At 43.0% G+C, this 25,276-nt stretch overlaps 1 protein-coding gene across 1 annotated transcript; it reads right to left on the bottom strand.

Annotated features, from left to right (window-relative positions):
• Nucleotides 1-617: 617 nt before the first annotated feature.
• Nucleotides 618-13,829, bottom strand: SUMO2 (small ubiquitin like modifier 2). Its single transcript, XM_036269494.1, has 4 exons — nt 13,662-13,829; nt 11,957-12,088; nt 4,769-4,840; nt 618-1,284 (listed from the first exon to the last, which is right to left on the bottom strand). Exons 1-4 carry the CDS (start codon nt 13,680-13,682, stop codon nt 1,222-1,224), a joined length of 288 nt encoding a protein of 95 aa, XP_036125387.1. The 5' UTR covers nt 13,683-13,829; the 3' UTR covers nt 618-1,221.
• Nucleotides 13,830-25,276: the final 11,447 nt, after the last annotated feature.

Below are 25,276 nucleotides of genomic sequence, written 5' to 3'. Positions count from 1 at the left end.
AAAACGAGTTAGAATTAGATAATCTTTTGTATCTATAATTGCCTTAGGTAGCAATTATAGAAAAAAAATACTTCAGAGTAATTCTACACATCATAACCTTTTTTTTTTTTTGCTGGTAAAGTTGCGTATTTGGAATTACCTAAGCTTTTTGAACAAAGAGGAGGCTGAAACATCTGTTGTTAGCCATTTATATAACTTTGTCACTCTGTTTTACACAAGTCTGTCAGAAATAAAAAGTAGCTTTCGATAATAAAGATTAAAAAAGTAAAATAGCCTAGCTGGTGTGGCTCAGGGGATTGAGCGTTGTACCATGGACTGAGAGGTTCTGGTTCAATTCCTGGTCAGGACACATGCTTGGGTTGTGGGCTCGATCCCCACTAGGGGGCATGCAGGAAGCAGCCGACAGATGTTTCTAACTCTCTCTCTAAAAAAATCAATAAAAACATATTTTAAAAATAAATATATAAAGTAAAATTAGAAAAAAAGAATTAAAAGAAAATAAAACAAAAAGCTCTATTTCTTTCTTGAAATGTTAGTTCTAGGAAACCTATTGGTGTCATGCTTTTTCCTAAATTTCAATTTTCTTATTTAATACTCCTCAGAATAAAGAAAACAGCTCATTTTAAACAAGAAGTTTATTTAAACAACAAGACGCTTGACTTGAAGGGAAAACTATCTAGGATTCATTTCTTTTAGAGTAATTTACCCCTACTTAAAGACAGATTGCCCTACATGTAACAGCTACGTACAAAAAAGTTATAAAATTGTCCTTGGTTTTACAATGATAAATGAAAAACATTAAAATTCTCCAATCAAACAAGGTATGCAAGGATTTTTATGTTGTTCTTTTTTTTGTTAAACAGTGAGAGCAAAATAACTTACTGGAATATAAAGATAAGAGCTGAATGAGCATGCCACTAATGGAGAAAGGGGGTATTTTCACAGAACCAGTATTTTCCCCCGTCCCATCTCCATTTGATGTCGATCAAAACATACCATTGGCCATTTAGTTAAAAAAAAAAAAAAAAAAATGCAAATGTTTGTGCACATACATCAGTTACTTTATGTACAATAAAGGAATGGGGAAGGGGAAAATGAAAGAATAGAGAAAACTATACTGTAGTAGTCAGATGTGTTGAAACCAAATTGCAGTTTTCTAATTGAGAATGTCTTCTTGGTCTGGAGGAACAGAGTTCTGGAGTAAAGTAGCAGGTTCCCTTTTTAGTAGACACCTCCTGTCTGCTGCTGGAACACATCAATTGTATCTTCATCCTCCATTTCCAACTAGCATAAAGGAGAAAAAAACAAATTAAAAGCCACTGATTATTCAGCTCTTAAAATTTGTAACTATCAGACCACAATATCCTGAAAAACTGCACAAGTTTCACCTAATCCCAATGTTGACTATTTTAGATATCCCAGAGACTTATTTAGCTCATCAGCCTTAGGTTTAAGTAATTTTTCACTTGTTCTTTTTTAAGGATTATAGAAAACAGGTTTTAAGTTAAAAGCTGAATGTGTCTGAGTTAAACCATCTCTTTCACTACGGTGAAAAGGATCTCATTGCTATATTGTTTAGATGCGCAAAAGACTGGAAATAACCTAAATGTCAATACAAACCCAGAGAAATATGATGCATTCATAATGAAATATCACATAGCTGTTATGCATGTGTAGAAATAGAAATGTCTCTAGGATACTACTATTAGGCTAAAATCAAAATTTAAGCCTGGCCAGTATGGCTCAGTGGATTAAGCATCATCCCATAAATTGAGAGGTTGCAGTTCGATTCCTGGTTGCCAGCTAGATCCCCAATAGGGGGTAGGAGGCAGCCGATCGATGCTTCTCTCTCACATCAATGTTTCTATCTTTCTCCCTCTTCCTTTCTGTCTAAAAAAATCAGTAAAAAAAAAAAAAAATTTAAGTCTGGCCGGTATGGCTCACTGGCTGAGCATCGACCCCATGCACCAAGAGGTCGCTGATTTGATTCCTGGTCAGGGCACATGCCCAGGTTGTGGGCCCGATCCCCAGTGGGGAGCAAGCAGGAGGCGGCCAATCAATGTTCTCTCTCATCGATGTTTCTACCTCTCTCCTAAATCAATAAGAAAAAATAAAAACAAAACAAAAACATTTTTTAAAAATTAAAAAAAGCCTGGCCAGTGTGGCTCAGTGGATAGAGCATCATCCCATGAACTGAGAGATCCTACTTCGATTCCCAGTCAGGGCATATGCCTAGGTTGCAGGCTCAATCCCCAGTAGGGGGCATACAGGAGGCAGCCGATTGATGTTCCTCTCACTTAAAAAAAAAAAAAATCAATAAAAATGTAAAAAAGGTAAATAAGAGTGTGTGTGTGTATCTATAACATAAATATACCCTTACCTATGCACAAAACAGTGGCTACCTCTATGCAGTAAGGGAATGGGCAAGAAGAAACTTGTTTGCTTTGTAAGACCTTATTATGCTGACAATTACCAATGAGAATTTCTTTCTAAAATTGGTAGTTTGGGTCCAGCTGGTGTCACTCAGTGGTTGAGCATCAACCCATGCACCAAAAGGTCACTGATTTGATTCCTGGTCAGGACACATGCCCAGGTGTGGGCCAGATCCCCAGTGGGGAGCATATAGGAGGTGGCCAATTGATGTTCTCTCTCATCAATGTCTTTCTCTCTCCCTCTCACTTCCTCTCTCTCTAAAACCAATAAAGAGCCCTGGCTGGTTTGGCTCAGTGGTTGGAGCGTCGGCCTGCGGTCTGGAGAGACCCGGGTTCGGTTCCCACTAAGGAAGCATACCTCGGTTGCAGTTTGTCCCGGCCCTGTTTGGGTCGTGTGGGTGGCAGCCACTTGATGTGTCCCTTTCGCATCGATGTTTCTCTCTCTCTCTCTCTCTCTCTCTCTCTCTCTCTCTCTCTCTCCCTCCCTCCCTCCCTCCCTCCCTCCCACTCTATCTGAGCAAAATATCAAAAAATGTCCTCAGGTGAGGATAAAAATAAATAAATAAATAAAACCAATAAAGAAAAAGATAAATAAAAATGGGTAATTTTTAAGATAAAACAACCTTGAGCATCTAAAGACAAGGAAATTGTTTCTAATGAAGTTCAAATATACTCTAAGTAGAGCTAAGGCATTAAAATTGGCTGATAAGATTTTCAAATTACAATTCTTCTATTTACTATTGGGAAAACAATTCTAAAACAAATCAATTTCATTCTAAAATGAATTCAATTATAAATTCAATAATGCAGTTCTGAAAAAATTCCTCCTCACAGTTTAATATTTGCACCTAGCATGGCAGACAAGCCTCAGAACTATTTTCTGGTGGAAGGTGAGGGCTTCATAAGACAGAAAATACATTTTAATCATCAGAGTTTAGCATAATGGATTCTTTTAAAACCATCAAAACAGGACTTCAGCCCTGGCCAGTTTGGCTCAGTGGTTGAGCGTCAGCCTGAGAACCAGAGTCCTGGGTTCGGTTTCCAAGAGGGGCAAACAGCACCAAAACAAACAAACAAACAAAAAAACAGGATTTCAGCCTATCTTACTGAAATAAAACTACTGGAATGTTAAATTTTATAGTGAAACTTTAAATGCCTTCAAAGGAGCCCTGGCCAGTTTGGCTCAGCGATTAGAGCGTCGGCCTGAAGTCCTGAGAAACCCGGGTTCGGTTCCCGCTAAGAGCATGTACCTATCGGTTGCAGTTTGTTCCCGGCCCTGGTTGGGTCCTGCAGGTGGCAGCCACTCGATGTGTCCCTTTCACATCGATGTTTCTCCATCTCTCCCTCCCACTCTATCTGAACAAAAAAATGGAAAAATGTCCGCAGGTGAGGATAAAAAAAAAAAAAAAAAAAGAATAAATGCCTCCAAAGGAGAAAAGAACCTTTTCTCTTTCATCAAGAGAATTCAACTCCTCCTTGTGGTAATGGACTGTAATTGCCTCTTAGAGACTCACCAATGAAATTTCTTCAGAATATTCTTCACTCAAGTATAACTCATAAAGTATTTCAAAATTTTGAAGATTATCAACAAAACCACAATCTTGATGTGCTGTTTCACTCGTACCATATTTATCACTTTCTGGTTTTAATGGGATGATAGGAAATTTCAAAAATACATAGGCTCTAATTTAAATTTCTAAACTGCAAGTCTTAATTGGATCTTGAAAAGGTAAAAAGAGCTTCTGCAATAGAAGACAGCCCTGGAGATCTCTTAAAAAATGACACAACAAATGACGTGACAGTTAAAGAGATAAAGGGATCATACAGCTTCACCTTTTGCAGTGAGGGTCTGGAAAGCCACCTATTGTCAAGAGCCCTCCCTCTCAAACTAAGCTACCAGGAGACTTGTAGTGACAGCCATTAATTCTCTTTAGTTCACAAGGATGGATAAAAGAATTCAGCATGTGAGTTAAAATGGTCAGGATCAAAAGCCAACTACTGGTTCACAGAACCTAGGTATGATCAAGAGCTACAGCAACCAAAACAAGGAAAACATTCTGAAGAAATGGACAATAGGAAAAGAATGGATTAAAGTAACTAAATGACCTATTAGTTTTACTGAATGATAACCAGATATTTTAAAACCACTGGCATTTACTCAATCTATTTCTATGTTTTTCTTTCTGTTCCCATTTGATCATTTTTTACAAGCTTTGAATTGTGGTAAAGAACTATAGATCAACAACTAAAAGTTCACAAATAAACAAAGCGGTTGAGAAAATTACAAAAAAAACCCAAACACATTTTTTCTCTAGTTCACACAAAGAGATTCTTACCTGTGCAGGTGTGTCTGTTTCATTGATTGGCTGCCCGTCAAATCGGAATCTGATCTGCCTCATCGACAAACCCTGAACAAGAGTTTAAAAGCAGTAAGAATGCAAAGAAACAATAATAAAACTGTATGCATATTTAGCTACGGATGTATTAAGAGATCTAAATAAATGATCATCAATATGCTACTAACATTCCTATGTGGGTAAAAAGATTTGGGATGACTCATTTTCTTTAAACTATGTTTGATTTTCTTTGGAAAAAATGTTTCTAAAAGGTCCTCTTTAAAAAACCTGTATTGCTCTTGAGACCATGTATTTCAAGCTTGAATAGATCATACCTTGAGTCAAACAAGGCATTAAAATGAGTAAGATACTGAAAGGAAATTTGAAGTAACAAATCCACACATCCAATAGTCCTCAATGCATGTTAAAGAGATCAAGCATTACCTTCCCGACACAGGGGTAAGAAAAAGGGGAAAGGAACAAAGCAGTGAAGCTGTTGGTAACTGCAGCCAAATGAAGACAAGATAGAAAAATAAAGTATCTTTCAAAGTATGCTGTAAGTATATTAACTTGAAAGATAGCTTTCTAGAAAGCATCTTACAGTTACTCCTTTATCACACTCATGTATTATAATTGTTACACAAACTCCATACTTCAATAAATATTTTTTTAAATCCTCACCAGAGGACAAATGGATATATATAGACAGATTTTTTTGAGGGTGAGGAGGGAGAGAGACACATGGATCTACGGCCTCCGGCACACTCTGACCCACCCCAACATGGGATGGAACCTGTGACCTTTCAGTATAAGGGACAACACTCCAGTTTACTGAGCCCCATTAGCCAGGGCTCCATTGATATTTAAGAGAAAAATTAAACTGAGTTCACCTGATTCCCTTAAAAAAGATTTGCTGAAAATGTCTTTAAAACTACCTGTAACATGAAGATCCTATTACTTTCCTTTAAAACGCTAACCTTTGACACATACCACTTTCAGACAGCCCTTGCCTGTTTTGAGGAATGCAAGCAATCCTCCACCAGGTAGGTGACATCCACAACCTTAATTCCTCATCACTTTCCATTTTAATTAGCGATTACACAGACCTAGAATTCGATGCCAAGCATCAATTACCAAGTATATATTTACACTCTATTGAAGACTTCTTGTTTGAACAAAATACTACGCACCTTGTATATGCTGGTTTCTTCCTTTACTACAATCAGTGGGTAAGGCCATAAAGTCAATGGTGCAGCCATTGAAAATAGGTGTGTGTGGGGGGCAGGGCCAGAACATAAGCAGACTGTATTCCTTTATATTTTTAATCTTTCACTCTAGCATGTTTTTGTTTTGTTTTGTTTAACTCTCAACCAAGAATATTATTCTACCAACTTTTAGATAGAGTAGAAGGGATGGAGGGAGAGACACATCAGCTGCTTGCCTCCTGCATGACCCCGCCCAGGACTGAGGATATAACCTACAACTCATTGATCCAAGACATTGCTGAATCAAACCATCCAGGGCCCAAGCATGTTTTTTTTTTATTGATTTGAGAAACATTAATGTGAGAAACATCTGTATGCACCCCAACTGGGGATCAAATCTGCAACCTTTTGGTGTATGGGACGATGCTTTAACAAACTGAGCCACCCAGCCAGGGCTGTATTCCTTTATTAGCACCTGTTTATACACTTTTCCTCACTAATAAAAGATTTTGCTACAGAGTGAAAGTCCACAATTCAGAAAACTTGTAAAGACTCCATAAACCATGTAAATTCAAACCAGGAATTTACATTAAACCAGTATTTCAGCTCTTCTAAATAAATCCCACCCCTGAGCTTTAGAGTTGTGCGAGCTCATTGATCTCTTTGGGTCCACTTTCTCATTTCACAAAAATGAATTCAAATAAACCAATAAACCTATGCTGAAACCAACTGACATTCCAGGAAATGATGTTAGGTAAAGCCACACTAGAATGGAAAAGTATGCTTTCGATATGTTACCTAAAGGCTATGTGGCTGACTTAAAGTAGGCAAACCCTAATTCTGCATGTGAATGAAAAATTTATTTATGAACAATCTCTGGAGATATTAGTTTGAATGTTCTCTATCATTGCACAAGCTTTATTGAACATGCTCAATATGCCAGGTACTGGTCTAGGCTCTAGACTCTAGAGAAACAGTGAACAAAAAGGCCCTATGCTCATGGAGTTTACATTTTAGTCAAGAGACAAATACAGACAGTGCTCAATGAAAAGGGGGTGGGGGGACCGAATGAGAAGATTGCGGGAGAAGGAGCTCTCTGAATTAACCAGAGAAGTCTCCAAGGTACTAACTTAGCAGGAATGGAAAAAAAGGGTTGAGGGCTCAGCAATATCCAATAGAAATATAATGTGAGCCACATATGCATTTTAAATGTTCTAATTGCCACATAAAAAGTAAAACTTTAATATTTTAATTCAGCCTATTCAAAATATAATTTCACCATGTAATCAACATTTCAAAAATTGAGATTTTTTTCTTTTCATATTGAGTTTTCAAAATCTACTGGATGTTACATTTTACAGTACATCTCAATTTGGATTGGCCACATTTCAAGTAGTAAATAGTCACATGTGGTTTGTGGCTACTATGCTGGACAGCACAGGTTTAAGAGAACAGAATTCATTCACGGCTTATATGAGTTAGGAAGCATAACCAAGGATGACTCCAAGGTTTTGACCTCACCACTGGATGTCCAACAGTGCTATTTACAGAGTGGGGACACCAGAGAAAGAGACTTCTAGGAGTAAAATCAAGAGTTCTCTCTTGTATGTTTAGTTTGAGATGCCTGTTAGACATCCACTGAAACTCCAGACATAGAATACCAAGTGAGTTCATTACAAAGTAAATATGAGCTTTCAATTAATCTTGATAGGAAATCCTTGATCAAGAATTCTCAACTGCCGCCCTGGCCGGTTTGGCTCAGCGGTTGGAGCATCAGCCTGCAGACCAGAGAGTCCCGGGTTCGGTTCCCGCTAGGGTCACATAGCAAAAAAAAAAAAAAAAAAAAAAATCTCAATTGCCAAAAAACTTAAACTATGCAAATTAGATTGGGTAAGTATTTTAGTCTTTTGATAGCCTGTACCTACAATTTAAAAGCAAGGATTCAGCACAATTAGGTGATACTTCAATTCCCTCTTCCTTAGAATGCAAGTTCATTTGAAACAGAAACAGGGATATTGTTTCACTCAAAACTCCAAAGTTATTCCCAATTTAAGAAAATGGATACATCTATACAAACCCTTTCTGAACCTTATCTTCAAACTATATTTGCATTCCCCGATACTCAGTGGAATTATTTCTTTATGGATTACCAGTGCTTATTTTTCCTCTAGTGCAAATTAAGAGTGATCCTAAGAAGTGTAGTCAAATATAAGCCCAATAATTGAAAAACAATCAAGGAAAACTACTGCTCCGGGCACATGCCCTAATTATGGGCTCAATCCCCAGTAGAAGGCGTGCTGGAGGCAGCCTTATCAATGTTTCTCTCTCATCAATGTTTCTATTTCTCTCCCTCACCCTTCCTCTTTTTGGAATCAATAACAATACTAACAAAAAAAATTGACTGACCCACTAACTTGATCCTACAGGATAATCTCCCATAAAGATAATCTGGAATATAGATATGCTTTGTGTTGTTTTTTCCTGGCACACAGTATAATGTCCCAGCACATGGTAGGCACCTGGCAATTATCAGATAAATAAAAAGCTCCTTCCAGGGTCCCTACAAAAAATATGGGAAGTCTTAATTTGTTTAAGTGTTAGAAAAATGTGACCGTTTTATCTTCCTTTATTGAAGTGAGAGAGGAATAGGGAGAGAGAGAAACATTGAGAACATTGTTGGCTGTCTCCTGCATGCCCTCCAGTGGGGATCGGGCCCACAACCTGGGCATGCCCTGATCGGGAATTGAACCGGCCACCTCTTGGTGCATGGGTCAATGCTCAACCACTGAGCCACACTGGCCGGCTCAATTTTAGCTTTTAAATGGTCACATACGGCCCAGTGGGTGTGGCTCAGTTGAGTGTGGACCCATGTACCAAGAGGTCGTCAGTTCAGTTCCCGGTCAGGACACATGCCCAGGTCGTGGGCCTGATCCCCAGTGGGGGGCCATGCAGGAGGCTGCCAATCAATGTTCTTTCTAATCAATGTTTCTATCTCTTTCTCCCTCTCCTTTCCTCTCTCTAAAAATTAATAGACAAAAAAAATTTTTTTTGGTACATGCCCTTAGTGGGAACTGAAACCGGGACTCTCCGGTCTGAAGGCCAACGCTCCAAGCGCTGAGCCAAACCAGCCAGGGCAAGACAAAAAAATTTAAATGGTCACATCCGGCTGGTGTGGCTCAGTGGTTAAGCGTCGACCCATATACCAAGAGGTCGCCAGTTTGATTCCTGGTCAGGGCACATGCCCAGGTTGTGGGCCTAGTCCCCAGTAGGGGGCATGCAGGAGGCGGCCGGTCAATGTTCTAAAATTAATAAAGAAAAAGATTCCCCCATAACCTGAAGGGAAACTCATGTTCAAATACGAAGGATGCCATTACAAAAAAAAAAAAATCTTTGGCACAATTAACAAGTACATGTTCACTAACCGTTAGAAGGATTTCACCAAAACTCTTCAAATAGGAGTATAGTGAGCCCTGGCCAGTTTGGTTCAGTGTCGGCCTGTGGTCCAGAGACCCAGGTTCGGTTCCCACTAAGGGCATGTACCTCGGTTGCAGTTTGTCCCCGGCCCTGGTTAGGTCATACGGGTGGTGGCCACTCGAAGTGTCCCTTTCATGTCAATGTTTCTCTCTCTCCCTCTCCCACTCTGAAAAAAGAATGGAAAAATGTCCTCGGGTGAGGATAAAAGAGCATAGTGAAGCCCTGGCCGGGTAACTCAGTTGGTCAGAGTATAGTCCTCATATGCCAAGGAGGCAGGTTCGATCCCCAGTCAGGGCACACACAAGAACCAACCAAGGAATGCATAAATAAGTGGAACAACAAATCGATGTTTCTCTCTCTCTCAAATCAATAAAAAGAAAATTTTTTTTAAAAAAAGAGTGTACTGAAGATACTATCTTTGTAAGGATCTGTAAGTTCACACATAAAGATAAAGAATTACAAGCACAGTATTCTCTTATTATAAGTACATTAGTCATAAGGTTTCAAACTCAAAAAAAGAATTTTTACCTTCAGTTTCTTTCAAATGCCCTTATATCTCATGGAGGAAACGTTAATTTTCAACTCAAACTCAATTTCCCAATCTCTATAGGTTTAAGCCTTATTCTTTTTTGAGCCTATTTTTAGGACAATTTGCAATGTAAGAAGTTTTTTTAGTCTAAAAGAAACTATTTTTCTCAATGTTTATATATTATATATTCAGGGTTGAACAATAAAAATACTTCAGCCCTGGCCAGGTAGCTCAGTTGGTTAGAACGTCACCCTGATACGCCAAAGTTGTGGGTTTGATCCTCAGTCAGGGCACACAAAAGAATCAACCAATTAATGCATCAATAAGTGGAACAAATCTATGCTTCTCTCTCCCTCCCCCTTCCTGTCTCTCTAAAAATCAATAAATACAAATTTAAAAAAGAGCCCCGGACACACCCTGGCCAGTTTGGCTCAGCAGTTAGAGTGTCAGCCCAAGAACCAAAGAGTCTTAGGTTCCATTCCAATCAAGGGCACATACCTCAGTTTGGTGGGGTCGTGTAGGAGGCAGCCAGTTGATGTGTGTGTCTCACATTAATGTTTCTCTCTCTCTCTCTCCTTCCCTCCTTCCCACTCTATATAAAAATCAATGGGCCCTGGCCAGTTTGGTTCAGCGGTTGAGTGTCAGCCTGCAGACCAGAGTCCTGGGTTTGGTTCCCGCTAGGGGCACACACCACCAAAAAAAAAAAAAAAAATCAATGGAAAAATATCCTAGAGTGAGGATGAAGAGATGCCTGGCTGGTGTGGCTCAGTGGCTGAGTCAACCCCGTGCACTCAGAGATCGCTGGTTCAGTTCCCGGTCAGGGCACGTATCCAGGTTGTGGGCCAAATCCCAAGTGGGGGATAAGCAGGGGACAGCCAGTCAATGTTCTCTCTCATTGATGTTTCTCTCTCTCTCTCTAAAATCAATGAAGAAAAAAAAAGAAAAGAAAAGTACTTCTGCCAGGTTATTGTTGTATTTAACTGATCTAGGTACCTGAACTTTTATTATGCTTGGCTCAGGTTAAATTTCTTGACCTCCACTATTAGTGTAAAAAGAAAATACCGAAATTATACATGCTTCAAGAAAACTGCAACGTCCACAAACTCACAATTGTATTTCAAAAGTGGTTAAAACACTCAAAATAGTTTTAACATAAATTTTAAATGGCCTGGCTGGTGTGGTTCAATGGATTGAGCATCGTCCCATGGACTGAGAGGTCCCGGTTTGATTCTGGTCAGGGCACATGCCGGGGTTTCGGGCTCGATGACCAGTAGGGGGCATGCAGGAGGCAGCTGACTGATGTTTTTCTCTCATTGATGTTTCTATCTATCTCTCTAAAAATAAAAATCAATAAAAACCTTTTTTTAAAAAAAAACGAAATTTTAGTCCAGCCGGTGTGTCTCAGTGGTTGAGCCCCAACCCATGCACCAAGAGGTCGCTGGTTTGATTCCAGGTCAGGGCACATGCCCAGGGTCTGGGCCCGATCCCCAGTGGGGGGCATGCAGGAGGCGGCCAATCAATGTTCTTTCATTGACATCTCTATTTCTCTCTCCCTCTCCCTTCTTCTAAAAATAGGAACTTTAAACAGATAAAAAATGAGCCTGACAAGTAATTTTACCATGTTCACTCTTATTTTCTTATGTCACACCTATGCACCCAGAGGTCGCTGGTTTGGTCCACGGTCAGGGCACATACCCAGGTTGTGGACCAAATCTTAGAAACAACCATGTGTTGTGAGTATAATTTGATGCATTTGTGGCATAAGACTAGAATCATACATTAACCAACCCACCCTAAGGGTTTTCATGAAGAATCAACATACTAAGTGTATGATAAAACTGATGTCAAGTAAGTGCAGATTCATTCCACCAAAGTCAATCTATTTATTATGCTAGTCTAGTTTCTATTCTCATGAAAATAAGGTTTGTTTTTTATTTAAATAAGTTTTATTCAGTGAAAGTTCACATGTCAGTTCCTCACCTGTCGTTCACAATAGGCTTTCATTAGTTTACTAAGTGGTGTATGCCTCTTAATCTTAAACTGCACCACAGAACCATCCTGCCCCGCCACCTTCAAATTAATATGATCGTTGTTCTCAGTCTTGACTCCTTCCTGTTGAAAGAAAAATAAAAGTATAATTTGGAAAATGTGAAAAACACCTTTTAAAGCAGCCACAGCCCAAGTTGCTTTAGAAATCAACAGGTTTCTCATTCTGTGTGATAAAAGAGCATATAGCTGTTTTCAGCTGCTTAAATCAATATGAAAAAATGAGAAATTCTAAAGAGACGATATTAAATAGCTGCCACAGACACAGAAAAGAAGCCTCATGCAATACTATCAGTGGCAACAACAGATTTTTAAAGACGGGTCCCACTCAAATTATACAGTGCTCTCCTGAATTGTCTGAAATGGCATATTTTATGCCACTTTCAAAATCCATCTTTTCCCTAAAAAATTTAAAAACAAGCATCCTTTCTCTTATCAAAGTGCTTGCTTTAAGTACAGAATGCAGGGGAACAAAATCTAGAGCTTGCAATACAAAACTCATTACAATTCTCTTGTTAAAGTTACCAAACTCGGTTTTCTAACTTAAATCTCAAGCTACACTAACAAAACCTAATTGAGGAAAATCCGATTGTCTCTGCAGCAGCGGTAGTAACTCAGACCCACTCTTAACGTTCGCCTACATCAGCGGCTTCATTTTGTTTATTTTTAGTTAAGAGCTCCTATTCTCCCCTCCCCTTTGCTGACATGAGTCAAATACAGTTTATTCCAGGTCTTCTTGCAGATTTCAACCCAATCTGAAGTTCACCAAAGTCAAATGTAGAAAGAACGCTGTAGTCCCTAAAGCACCCCGGAAAGGACGGGGAGGGTGTCACAAAACCAACCAAGAAAAGTGCCGTGTGCCCCAGTCCTCACGGGAAAAGCCTCCTGGCGCCTCAAAACCTCGTTGAAAAGTTAAGCCCTACGAAGTCTCTCTGCTGTACGTCTGCCCCCAACTTCTCGAAACCACATGGTCTCCGCAGGGTAGAGGTTATTTGACACCCAAGGAAAAGCCCCTGCCCATCCCCCCCGGGACCTGAGGCCATTAAAGTGGGAAATACTCCCCGGGAATCCCCGGCCCCTCACGACCGCCCGAGGGGCATCCGGCTCCCTAGCCTTCGGCAGCCCATTGATTCGCCCCGAACCCTCACCGGGCCACGGCCGCCTGGGGCAGGGGTCCCCGGACGCCCGCGGTCCCCATCCCTGAGGGGGGAAGTCCCGGACGAAGGGAACTCCCCGCCACCGCGGAGGCGGCAACAGCCGCCGCAGGTCGCACGGGGTCCGCGGAGGGTGGGGACACCGCGCGCCCCAACGCCCCTCCTCATGCGCGCCCGCCCGGCCGGGCCCGAGAAGCCCCGCTCGCAGCCGTTGGCCTGCGGGAGTCCGCGATCCGCCCGCCCAACTCGCGCCCGGCGCGCACTCCGAGGCGGCCGGGGGCGGGGGAGGGCCGCGGAGCCTCCTCCGGCGCGGGAGGGAGGAAGAGGGGAGGGAGGAAAATGGCGCGGAACGCCCGGGCCTGAGCCGCGGCCGGCCCGTGAGGGGCCCGGGAAGGCGCGGGGAGTCCGCGGTGGCGCGGGCCGGTCTCCGGCCCGTGCCGTGACTCCGCCGCGAGGCGAGGCGAGGCGGCCGGCGCCGAACTCACCTTGGGCTTTTCGTCGGCCATGGCGAGCGCCGGAGTCTCCTCAGCTGCCGCTTCACAAAAGAGGTACCAGGTCCGCACCAAACGAGCACACAAGCAGCTCCAGGAGCGGCAGAAGAAGGAGGCGGCAGCGGTGGAGGAGGGAGAGGGCGCGCGCACGTTGTGCGCTCCCTCCCCCCACCCTGCGTGCGCGAGCACGAGCCACCGGGGCTTCCTATTGGCTGCCGCCTCGCGGGAGCGCGCAACGCTTACATAACCACCCCCGCCCCCCCGCCCCGCGCTGCCCCGGCCTGGGCCCGGCGCCTGCCAGGCCGGCGGGAAGAGGCGCGGACACGCGCACCCGGCCCGCCGCGGGGGCGCGCCTGCTCTGGGCGGGGCTGTATTGTCCTTCTGTGGTGGAGCTTAATCAAAATGGCTTCCAGCTGGTCCTCGTTGAGGACGAGGCGGCTTAAGGCCTGGACGTGAGACACACGCCGGGGAAGGCAGACTGGACGAGGAAGGGGGAGCCTATATCACAACCCCAGCACGAGGTTCTGGGGGGAGAGGAAAAAAAATACAAACCTTTGTTCATTGGCCCAAATGCAGTTTTCCCCATGGTTAGGGGAACATCACACTTCCTCTCAGTCAGCTTCTCATCCTTCCAGTTTTAAAACTTCAGCCTCAACCCCCTTCCCACCAAGTCCTGCTCAGTGCGGCGATCACCAACGCGTGCTGGGAATCCCACACTTGGGCTGGCAGGAAAACGTTCATCCTACCAGCTCCTTCCTCGTGGCCTGGCTCCCGGCCTCCGAGGAAACAGGATCCTCAGAGAACTACCCAGTATCGAGTTTCCAGTCCGGTCGATCATTTCCTCTTCCGTCCGGTTAAAAGAGAGAAGTAGGTCCCTCCTGTTTTAAGAACAGATCCTGGCATCTGGGCAGTGGGTTCCCCGCAACCTCGGCAGGCTTGATTATTCCCTTTGTCCCCGTATGTTCTTCCACTCCAACGTCAGCAAGAAAATGACTCAATTCTATTTCCATCAGAAGTTACCACCATCTCTCTACCCATTCCTGGCCAAACATCTTTAAAAACGTCCATGCCAGCTGTCTCACTCCCTCGCCTCCCACTCACTCCTCGGCCCACTGCAAGCTGGCGCTGTCCCCGCGCCCCGCGAACGCGGCTCACAGGTCGCGCAGGCTGGGGATCCGTGTGCCTGCCAGTCATCGCTCTTGCTCCCTCCCTGCGGCTGGACTGTGGCTCTGGTCTGTCCATCATTCCTTTGCATTTTTTTCCTTCCTCAGCCTTCCCCTTACATGTTGCTTGGGTTGTGTTCTAGACCCGTTCTCTTACCATTCTAGTCTCTATCCTGGGATGGTTTCACCCTCTCCTATTACCATCTATTTGTTAATGATGCTCAAATCTGTTATTTCTAGCCTAGATCTTTCTCTAAGCTTCCAACCTATAAATCCAACTGACTTCTGAACATGTCCACTTGGATGTCCCAGAGGCACCTCAAACTCAGCCAAATCTCAACTAAAATTTCTCACTCGACCTTCCCTGACCTGCCACTCTCCATCATTCCTGATTTGGCCAATGGCACAGCATTAAAACAGTGCTCCAAGCCAGAAGGGGGGCATCCTTGACTCCTCCCTGCTTTCACACACTCACCATACAATCCGCCTCCAAGTCTTGTCTATTCTGCCTTCTGATACCTACCAAACATGTCTCCTTTTCTTTAGCCTTTGTCCAGTCTCTGGGTTAGGCAATATTTGCTGGGCTTCCAGCTGGTCCTCCATGGGAAAGCGGAGGCTTAAAGCCAGTAATATAGACTGAGGAAGGCAGAATCATCAGGGGAGCAGGGAAAGCCTAAGTTCAAGTCAGCTCTCCCCAGGGTTACCGCATTCCTCTCCTAACTGGTCTTTTTGTTTTAAGGTAAGTCCCACTTGTACTTGAATATTTAAGTGAATCAGAATCAACTAGGATGTTGATTTAAATACATGGTTTGGGGCCCTGGCCAGTTTGGCTCAGTGGTTAAACATCAGCCTTTGGATTGAAGGGTCATGGGTTGGATTCTGGTTGAGGGCATGAACCTGAGTTGCAGGTTTGAACACCAATCCTGGCCAGGGTCATGCAAGAGGCAACCAATCAATGTGTCTCTCTTACATGGATGTTTCTCTCTCTCTCTCTCCCTCCCTCACTCCCTTCCACTGTCTCTAGAAATCAATGAAAAAATATCTTTGGGTGAGGATTAATAACAACAAAAAATAAATAAATAAAATGCATGTTCTTGGGCACTGTGGTTCTGGGATCCCTCCTGTTTAACAAACTTCCCTGGTGATGCTTAAGCACACTCAAGTCTGAGAACCACAAACCATTCTAAAATAAAAACAAAATAAGTTTCTGCCACTTTCTGGTTCAGTGGCAATCATCTGCCTTATAGGACAAATTCAAAAATTTTTATAAGACCTACAAAGCCCTTTAAGAGCTAATCCAACCCTGGCCAGTTTGGCTCAGTGGCTGGAGCCTCGGCCTGCGGACCAGAGAGTCCCGGGTTCGGATCCCGCTAGGGGCACATACCAAAAAAAAAGAAAAAAATTTTTTTTAAAAAAGAGCTAATCCAGCCCTGGCCAGGTAGATCAGTTAATTAGAGTGTTGTCCCTGATACACCAAGTTTTGGAGGTCAATCCTTGGTCAGAGTACATATAGGAATCAACCAATGAATGCATAAATAAGTGGAACAACAAACTGGTTGGTCTCTCTCTCTCTTTTTCTCTCTCCCTTCCTTCCTTTTTTCCTTCCTTCCTCTCTTTCTCTCTCTCTCAAAAAAAAACAAACAAACTGAAAAGTAATCTAGGTCAAATATTCTAGCTCTTTCTCATCATTTCTTCCTGGAAGTCTCTGCTTCTTTGGTCATAGTCAATTAGATGGATTCTTTTTTTTTTTTTAATCCTTACCCGAGGGCATTTTTCCATTTTTTGTTCAGATAGAGTGGGAGGGAGAGAGAGGGAGAGAGAGAGAGAGAGAAACATCGACGTGAAAGGGACACATTGAGTGGCCACCCGCATGACCAACCAGGGCCAGGGACAAACTACAACCGAGGTACGCGCCCTTAGCGGGCACAGAAACCGGGTCTCTCTGGACCGCAGGCCGATGCTCTAAGCACTGAGCCAAAGAGAAACATTGATGTGAAGGGACACATCGAGTGGCTGCCACCCGCATGACCAACCAGGGCCGGGGACAAACTGCAACCGAGGTGCCCTTAGCGGGAACCGAACCCAGGTCTCTCTGTACCGCAGGCAGACGCTCCAACCGCTGAGCCAAACCCGCCAGGGCTGGATTCTTAAATGTACCCGCTCTCTCTCAACTCTGAGCTTTTGTCCGTTGCAGGTGCTCAAAGGTTCAGTGAATGCATGAATAAACTGAAACTGTCACTATGTGAAGTTCCTGTCTAGGCATTGAGCAGACAAAGTCCCTGACTCAAATAACAGTTTGGTGGGGTTAGGTAGGAAATACACAAGAAGTGAAAGGGGAAGAAAATAAATTGCCATGTGTCAGGCACTGCATGGGGATTTAACTAACATTAGCTCATTTTCTCCTTAAACAAACCCTTGTATGCTAATGTAGTATTTATGTGCTACTGAGTCTCAAAGGAATTAAGTGACTGCATCACACAGCTGGCATGTAGTGTTGATTGAGCTCCTACTGTGTGCCAGGGAATGAACATACTGGGTGCTGTGCCAGGTACTGTAGAGAAAGAAAAAGTCCTGAATCTAGGTCTTCTGTTGCCATCATACACCTTCCCAGTCTTTTTTTTTGTGGTACGTGCCCCTAGCAGGAACCGAACCCGGGACTCTCTGGTCCGCAGGCTGACGCTCAACTGCTGAGCCAAACTGGCCAGGGATCTTCCCAGTCTTGTAGGACTGCAGAACCATTGAAGAGGAATGACCATCATTAATATGTGGGGACTTTCAGTAATCAAATGCTTGTTTTAGTTGTTAACTGTGAGCTTCTGGGTGATGGGTGTGTCCTACAATATCCTCCCTCTGCAAAGTTAGGCTAAATTACCTTCAGGCAATGGAGGAGTTCCTATAAAAAGTAGTAAAACATATTCAAATATGTGAGCAATACATATTCCAATGGCAAACTGGAATTCTGTGAGCTGAGCCTAGGGGATCTAGTAAAATCATATACTGGGAGTCTCCAATTTCCAGGAGAAAAAAAAATGTGTGAAAAGACAGAAATTTTCCAACATTAAGTTTCTCCCTCCATCATTTTTTTTTTTTTGGTACGTGCCCAAAGCGGGAACCGAACCCAGGACTCTCTGGTCCGCAGGCCAATGCTCCAACTGCTGAGCCAAACTGGCCAGGGCTACCTCCATCATTTTTAAAAACTGGCTTTAGAGAGAGAAATATCATTGATTTGTTGTTGTTCCACTCATTTATTTATTTTAAATCCTCACCCAAGGACATGTTTATTGATTTTTAGAGAGAGAGGAAGGGAGAGAAGCATTGATATGAGAGAGTACATCGATTAGTTGCCTTCTGTACATGCCCCGACTGGGGATCAAACCCAAAACCTAGGTATGTGCCCTGACTGGAAATTGAACCTGCAACCTTTGGGTGCATGGGACAAAACTCCAAGTAACTGAGCCACACTGGCCAGGGCTATTGTTTAGCTCATTTATGCATTCACTGGTTGCTTCCTGTGTGTGTCCTGATCAGAGACTGAACCCGCAACCCTGACCTATCTGGACAACATTCCAACCAACTGAGCTACCTTGCCAGGGCTCCCTCCATCATTTTTATAGGGGTGAGAAAGGGGATGGCTGTGCACTGGGAAAGGGTGCTTTGGGAAAAAAGTGCAAGCAGTACTATATACAGAAAAGAGTGGTGGCAGATATTGAGAAGTAGTACATATTAATTAACTATTATGTGGAGATTTTGCATCCAGCCCTTAATCCTCAGAAAAGCATGTGTTATTATTATCCCCATTTTACAGATGAAGAAAGTGAGACACAGAGAGCTTGGACAACTTGCTCACCCAGCTTAAAGTGGCAGAGCCAGTATCACAATGAACTCAGGATTTCTGACTCTGAGCCCAGCACCTAGTTATTGTAGCACTGCATACAGGCCCCTGAGAGAGAAGACAGACAGACAGACAAACAAAATATCTCAGAATAGTGTCAGGAACACCAGTCAAGCTGTTTTGACTTAAATTTTTCTGCATTTATCTTCAGATAGAGCAGGAGGGAGGGAGGGAGGGAGGAAGAGTGAGAGAGAAACACCGATGTAAGGATGTGAGAGAGACACATCGAGTGGTTGCCACCCACATGACCCCAACCGGGGCCCGGGGACAAACTGCAACCGAGGTACATGCCCTTAGTGGGAACCGAACCTGGGACTCTCTGATCTGTGGGCCAGTGCTCTAACCGCTGAGCCAAACCAGCCCAAGCTTGACTTAAATTTTTGTTTGGATTTTTCTCTCAGCAGAATGGAACTTCCAAAGGAAGCTGAGACCTGTCTGTCTTGTTTACAGTTTTATTTCCAGCACTTTGTATCAGTTCCTGGATCCTAATGGGCCAGTAAAGGAATGAATGAGGAAAGAGTTGTGCAATGAGCAGTTTTCACCATGAGGGTTTAACCAAGAACTTAGGCAAGAAAGGCCTAGTTTTTCTAGAACTCTAATTAAATGCCAATAACTGGTGTTAGAAGTAGAGGGTAAGAATAGGTGAATCATCCAGAATGTACTCCTCTGGGTCAGATGCCAAAGAAAAAAACAACATTCCACCTGGCTGGTGTGGCTTACGGGTTGAGCATCAACCCATGCACCAAGAGGTCCCAGGTTTGATTCCTGGTCAGGGCACATGCCCAGGTTGTGAGCCAAATCCCCAGTGGGAGGCATGCAGGAGGCAGCCAATCGATGTTCTCTCTCATCGATGTTTCTCTCACTCTCCTTTCCTCTATCTCTAAAATCAAGAAAGAAAAAAAATATATATTTTTTATCCTCACCCAAGGATATTTTTCCATTTTTTGTTCAGATAGAGTGGGAGAGAAGAGAGGAAAAGAGAGAGAGAAAAAAAAACATCGACGTGAAAGGGACACATAGAGTGGCTGCCACCTGCACGACCAACCATGGCCGGGGACAAACTGCAACCGAGGTACGTGCCCTTAGCAGGAACTGAACCTGGGTCTCTCTGGACCACTGGCCGACGCTCTAACCACTGAACCAAACCGGCCAGGGCAAGAAAAAAAATTTTTGTTTTCATTTTTTTTTTTCTGTCTTTCAAATCTCAGAGCAGCTGCTGGACAGGGCGGGTAATTAGAAATCCTTATTTATTTATTTATTTATTTATTTTTATCCTCCCCGAGGACCTTTAAGTCCATCCCAGTCCCAGGACAGGGTCTCTCTTTTTTTTTTTCTTTTTCTTTTTTGGTACGTGCCCCTAGCGGGAACCGAAGCCGGGGCTCTCTGGTCCCCAGGCCGACGCTCCAAACGCTGAGCCACACCGGCCAGGGCAAGAAAAAATATTTTTAAAAAACATTCCTAGCCCTGGCCAGTTTGGCTCAGCGGTTAGATCGTCGGCCTGCGGTCCGGAGAGACCCGGGTTCGGTTCCTGCTAAGGGCACGTACCTCGGTTGCAGTTTGTCCCCGGCCCTGGTTGGTCGTGTGGGTGGCAGCCACTCAATGTGTCCCTTTCGCGTCGATGTTTCTCTCTCTCTCTCTCTTCCTCTCTCCTTCCCACTCTATCTGAACAAAAAAGTGGAAGAGGTGTCCACAGATGAGGATTAAAAAAACAAAACAAAAAAACCCAACATTCCTAGTTCAGGAAAACAAGAAGCACAGTCTGTTTAGAGCTTTAAATCCTTGCCAAAACCCTTAAGAAACACATAACCAGCCCTGGCCAGTTTGGCTCAGCAGTTGAGCGTCAGCCTGCGGACCAGAGAGTCCCGGGTTCGGTTCCCGCTAGGGACACGTACCACAAAAAAGAAACAAAAGAAACACATAACTGAATTTATAATGGAGATGACTAATGAGTAATTTGTGTCACCAAATTTCCTTCAGGTTCTAAGGTTAGTTCAGTACTTGAGCTTACTGTGAAGACTTCTGAGACAGGCTAGTAAGCCAGGACAAGTAGAATAGGGAAACAGACAAATAAACAGCAGTTTGCAACCATCTAGAAAATCTAGATGATAAGCAGGTTACAGCCACCTAGTAAATCCTATCTTCCCTAAAACAAGAACACTTAAGAGTAAATGGTTTGCACTTCTCCCCAACCAGAGAGTAAATAGCTTAAAGCACCCTAGTCAGGGAGACAGAAGAAATTCAATTAGTGCCATTTGCCAACCACACCCAAGGACAGATGAAGAGAAGAGAATAAACCTCATTTTGGTACACCAGCATAAAGTTGATGAATATTCTATTGAAATCCTCCCCTAAGGACTCAGTCTTTAAAACTCCTTAAAACAAAGGTCCCAGCACACGCCCAGGAGCATGGCTGGGCCTGTCCCCACCATCTTTCCCCACAGCCGTGCACCTCCTAAACTCTAAGGAACCCCACAAGGCTTGCAACCAGGGCAGCAATGGGCAGTGGCAGTTCAGCCCAAGCAAACCCCCTGAACCTGTCCTCAAGGCTTCCTTTTCTCTGACTTCTCAGTGAGCCAAAGCAGACCAGCCTAGACTCACCACCCCAGCCCTTCCTTGTAGCATTGTCACCAGCTTTAATAAATGTCCTCTGAGCCCTGGCTGGTTTGGCTTAAAGGTCAGAGCATCAGCCTACAGTCTGGAGAGACCCGGGTTTGGTTCCCGTGAAGGGCAAGTACCTCGGTTGCAGTTTGTCCCCGGCCCTGGTTGGGTCATGGGGTGGCAACCACTTGACGTGTCCCTTTCGTGTCTTTTGTGTCGATGTTTCTCTCTCCCCCCCCCCCCACTCTATCTGAACAAAATACCGAAAAATGTCCTCGGGTGAGGATAAAATAATAAAAATAAATGTTCTCTAAAATTCACCTGGATTTGTGTTGTGAAACTTCCTGCAGGAAGAACCCATACACTACCAGCTGGCCCTGTGCAGACCCATTCAGGGCCAGGTCCCCTTTGCAGTAACCCTGCAGGAACACTGAATAATGGGGAGAGGGAGAAGAATACTGAATACTGAATTCCTGAATACTTCAGGAAATCTGGAGGCAGAATGCTAATGTAAAAACTTGCCAGTTTTCTCTCCTTGAATCATGGCAAAATGGGACCCAAGATTTGCACCAGCAGTCATACCAAGAACCTGGTATAAGTGTCAGCTGGGGTATAAAAGGTAGGGAAAGCCCTGGCCAGTTTTGCTCAGCGGTTAGAGCGTAGGCCTGCGGTCCGGAGAGACCCGGGTTCGGTTTCCGCTAAGGGTGTGTACCTCGGTTGCAGTTTGTACCGGCCCTGGTTGGGTTGTGTGGGTGGCAGCCACTTGATGTGTCCCTTTCACGTCGATGTTTTTTTTTTTTCTCTCTCTCTCCCTCCCATCCCACTCTATCTGAACAGAAAATGGAAAAATGTCCTTGGGTGAGGATAAAAAAAAAAGTATGGAAATAGTGTTCTATTTCCTAACAACATACATACACTGAATATTAACATATATGTCGTACAAATATACTTAGAGAATGGTCCTGTAACCTTTTTTTTTAATCCTCATCCGAGGACATTTTTGCATTTATCTTCAGTTAGAGCAGGAGGGAGAGAGGGAGGAGAGAGAGACACACATTGAGTGGCTGCCACCCACACGACCCCAACCGGGGCTGAGGACAAATTGCAACCAAGGCACGTGCCCTTAGCAGAACCGAATCTGGGCCTCTCTGGTCCTTGGGCCGACACTCTAACCGCTGAGCCAAACCGGCCAGGGTGAAAAAATTTATTTTTAAATAAATTTTTCTGATTATAAGAATAATGCTCCTCATTTCTGCTAGTCTTTTTTTTCTAAATATTTAAAAATGCCTTTTTTTTTTAACAAAATCGGTAACTGTAAACAAAATTTTATAAAATTTTGCAAGTTATTTTTTTCTTTTTCTTTCTTGTTTTTTACAGTTACCTTTTAATGATTACATAAGCCTCTCTAGCTGTTTCCTTTCTTTGGTGATTATTTAAAATGTCCCTCTTGATTATTTCCTGGAAGAACAATTATGGGTACAAAAGGTGAACATTTTATTTTATTTTTAGTTTTTTTAATATATGTTTTTATTATTGATTTTTTTTAGAGAGGGATGAAGGGAGAGAAAGAAACATCAATGTGAGAGAGAAACAGCTGCCTCCTGCACCCTCCTGAGCCCAAAACCTGGGCATGTGTCTTTGGACCAAGAATCAAACTGGGAACTCTCAAGACCATGGGAAGATGCTCAATCCACTAAGCCACACTGGCCGGGCCAAAACTTCTTGACATTTTAAAACTTCTTGACTTTCCCATATTCTTATCAGTCTTAATAGTTCTTCAAAATAGGTAAATAATATCTCACTGATACTATATTTACTTGTCCATTCCTCTATTCCACTATGGTTGAACGTCTATGCAAGTAGCTCTTAACAGGGTTGATCTTGCCCCCTAGGGGACATTAAGAATATCTGAGACATTTTTGTTTGTCACAGTTGTTGAGGGGTATTACACATAGAATTATCAGGCCCAAAATGTCAACAGTGTGGGGGCTGAGAAATTTTGGTTGTTTTATATATATTATATATACATATATATAGGTTATATATGATATGATATAAATCACTTATCAAAATTCACATACCTTCTGTGTTTTGAAATTATTTGAAATAAAATTTCAAGAGAGGACTTACTGGGTCAAAGTATATAAATATTTCCATGCCTCTTGATAATCAACTACCTTGTTTTCCAAAATTATTATATCTCTTGAAATGATTATGTATTTATTTTTCTGCAGCATCGGTTTTACTAGAATGCATTAAATGCATCCACTTAGCCCTGGCCAGTTTGGCTCAGCGGTTGGAGCGTTGGCCTGTGGATCAGAGAGTGCTGGGTTTGGTTCCTGCTAGGGGCATGTACCAAAAAAAAAAAAAAAAACCAAACAAATAAATAAATAAATGCATCCACTCAGCCCTTTACAAAAAACACATCTCTAGTATAGTTCCTATAGCTTGATCTGAGAATAATTGTAAGTTTGGCTTGGGAGTGACAGTGATTTCTGGTTTGACTCATGCAATAGGTTGTTTTGTCTTAGGTGATTTTTATTTGATTCCAGAAATATTTTACTCTTTTTGTCTTCCTGGAGTTCTGATATACCTCAAGTTCAAGTGTCTCCTGCATAACTGAAGACTCTCCAGAGTAGATACAGGAATTCCAGAGTTAAACAACCAATCTGGGGAGAGGAGGAGCTTGTGAAGTGGTGAGAAAAAAAGATTTGTATGCTGATTGTTTGTTTTCCCAAATTATTCCTTTAGGATTCTCTCTCTCTCTCTTTTTTTTTTCAAGAGAGGGGTGGAGGTGAAAGAGGGTACATGGGGGATAAATGGTGATGGAAAAAAATTATAAAATAAAGGGGGGGGGGGAGAGGATACAAGTCCTGGCCAGGTGCTCACTTGGTGAGAGTGTCTTCCAGATAAGCCAAGGTTGCTGGTTCAATCCTCGGTCAGGGCACATACAAGAATCAACCAATGAATGAATGAATGCAGAAATAAGTGGAAAACAAATCAATGGTCTTCTCTCTCCAAAAATCAATCAATTAAAAACAAATATTTTAAAGGAACATGAATGCATAATTTCTTATACTTCATAGCCCCACCATTGGTGTCAGAAACACTCAGATCAATGAGACTCTTAAACATTTAGAAAATGCAGCAAGACGGATGGCAGAAGCGTGGAGTTTTGTGCAAAATTACATTAAATTTCACCCTAGGGATGGCTGTCTTAAGAGAGAGGGATTTGGATGAAATTGTGATAACCACAAGATTTTCCTTTACTTAACAATTTGTACCTCAAAAGAACTATCTGGTTGACAAGATCTTCCTACCACTCTAAGTCATCTTATTTTCACCAGTTCAAATAGGTCGTTCAGAGTAACCTCAGGGAAAGAACCGTTTCCCCAACTAAAATACTGAAAATTTGTCGTTTTCAGATCAAATTTTTCTTAACGAAGCTGCTACATTTTCAGGTCCAGTTTCCCAAGGCTTACTTTCAAATTCCGAATTATCCTCAGTTAGTTAAAAAAGTTGTTTATTTGGCTCTGGCAGGTTTGGCTCAGCGGTTAGAGCGACGGCCTGCGTCCAGAGACCCCAGGGTGGGTTCCCGCTAAGGGCGTGTGCCTAGGTTGCGGTTTGTCCCGGCCCTCGTTGGTCGTGGGGGTGGCGGCCACTCGATGTGTCCCTTTCACATCGATGTTTCTCTCTCCCTCCCTCTCTGAACAAAAAAATGTCCTCAGGTGATAAAAAAAAAAGTTGCTTATTTGGAACCCGTACTACTCTCTCCCTTATATTTGTAAATATGGCATTTACACAATAAATTCCTTTAACTTAATGGGGGCACTTACTGTGTTCCATTAACAAGACCCAGTATTCTCTGATTGCTTTTTTTTTCTGCTTTTCTTTGTTGAACAAACCAGTATTTTAATTTAAGCAAACCCAGCTGTCTCGATTTCACAGTTGTTTTA

This window comes from Molossus molossus, unplaced genomic scaffold (assembly GCF_014108415.1).
Source record: "Molossus molossus isolate mMolMol1 unplaced genomic scaffold, mMolMol1.p scaffold_m16_p_19, whole genome shotgun sequence".
NCBI classification, from domain to species: Eukaryota; Metazoa; Chordata; class Mammalia; order Chiroptera; family Molossidae; genus Molossus; species Molossus molossus.
This window is presented reverse-complemented; position numbering and strand designations above follow the sequence as displayed.

What these genes read in the sequence shown, in the direction of transcription:
- SUMO2 (XM_036269494.1), bottom strand. Translation starts at nt 13,682, where the DNA reads ATGGCCGACGAAAAGCCCAAG. An exon ending in TGGCCGACGAAAAGCCCAAG is followed by an intron (nt 12,089 to 13,661) that starts GTGAGTTCGGCG and finishes TTCTTTCAACAG; the next exon opens with GAAGGAGTCAAGACTGAGAA. An exon ending in AAGCCTATTGTGAACGACAG is followed by an intron (nt 4,841 to 11,956) that starts GTGAGGAACTGA and finishes ACTCTTGTTCAG; the next exon opens with GGTTTGTCGATGAGGCAGAT.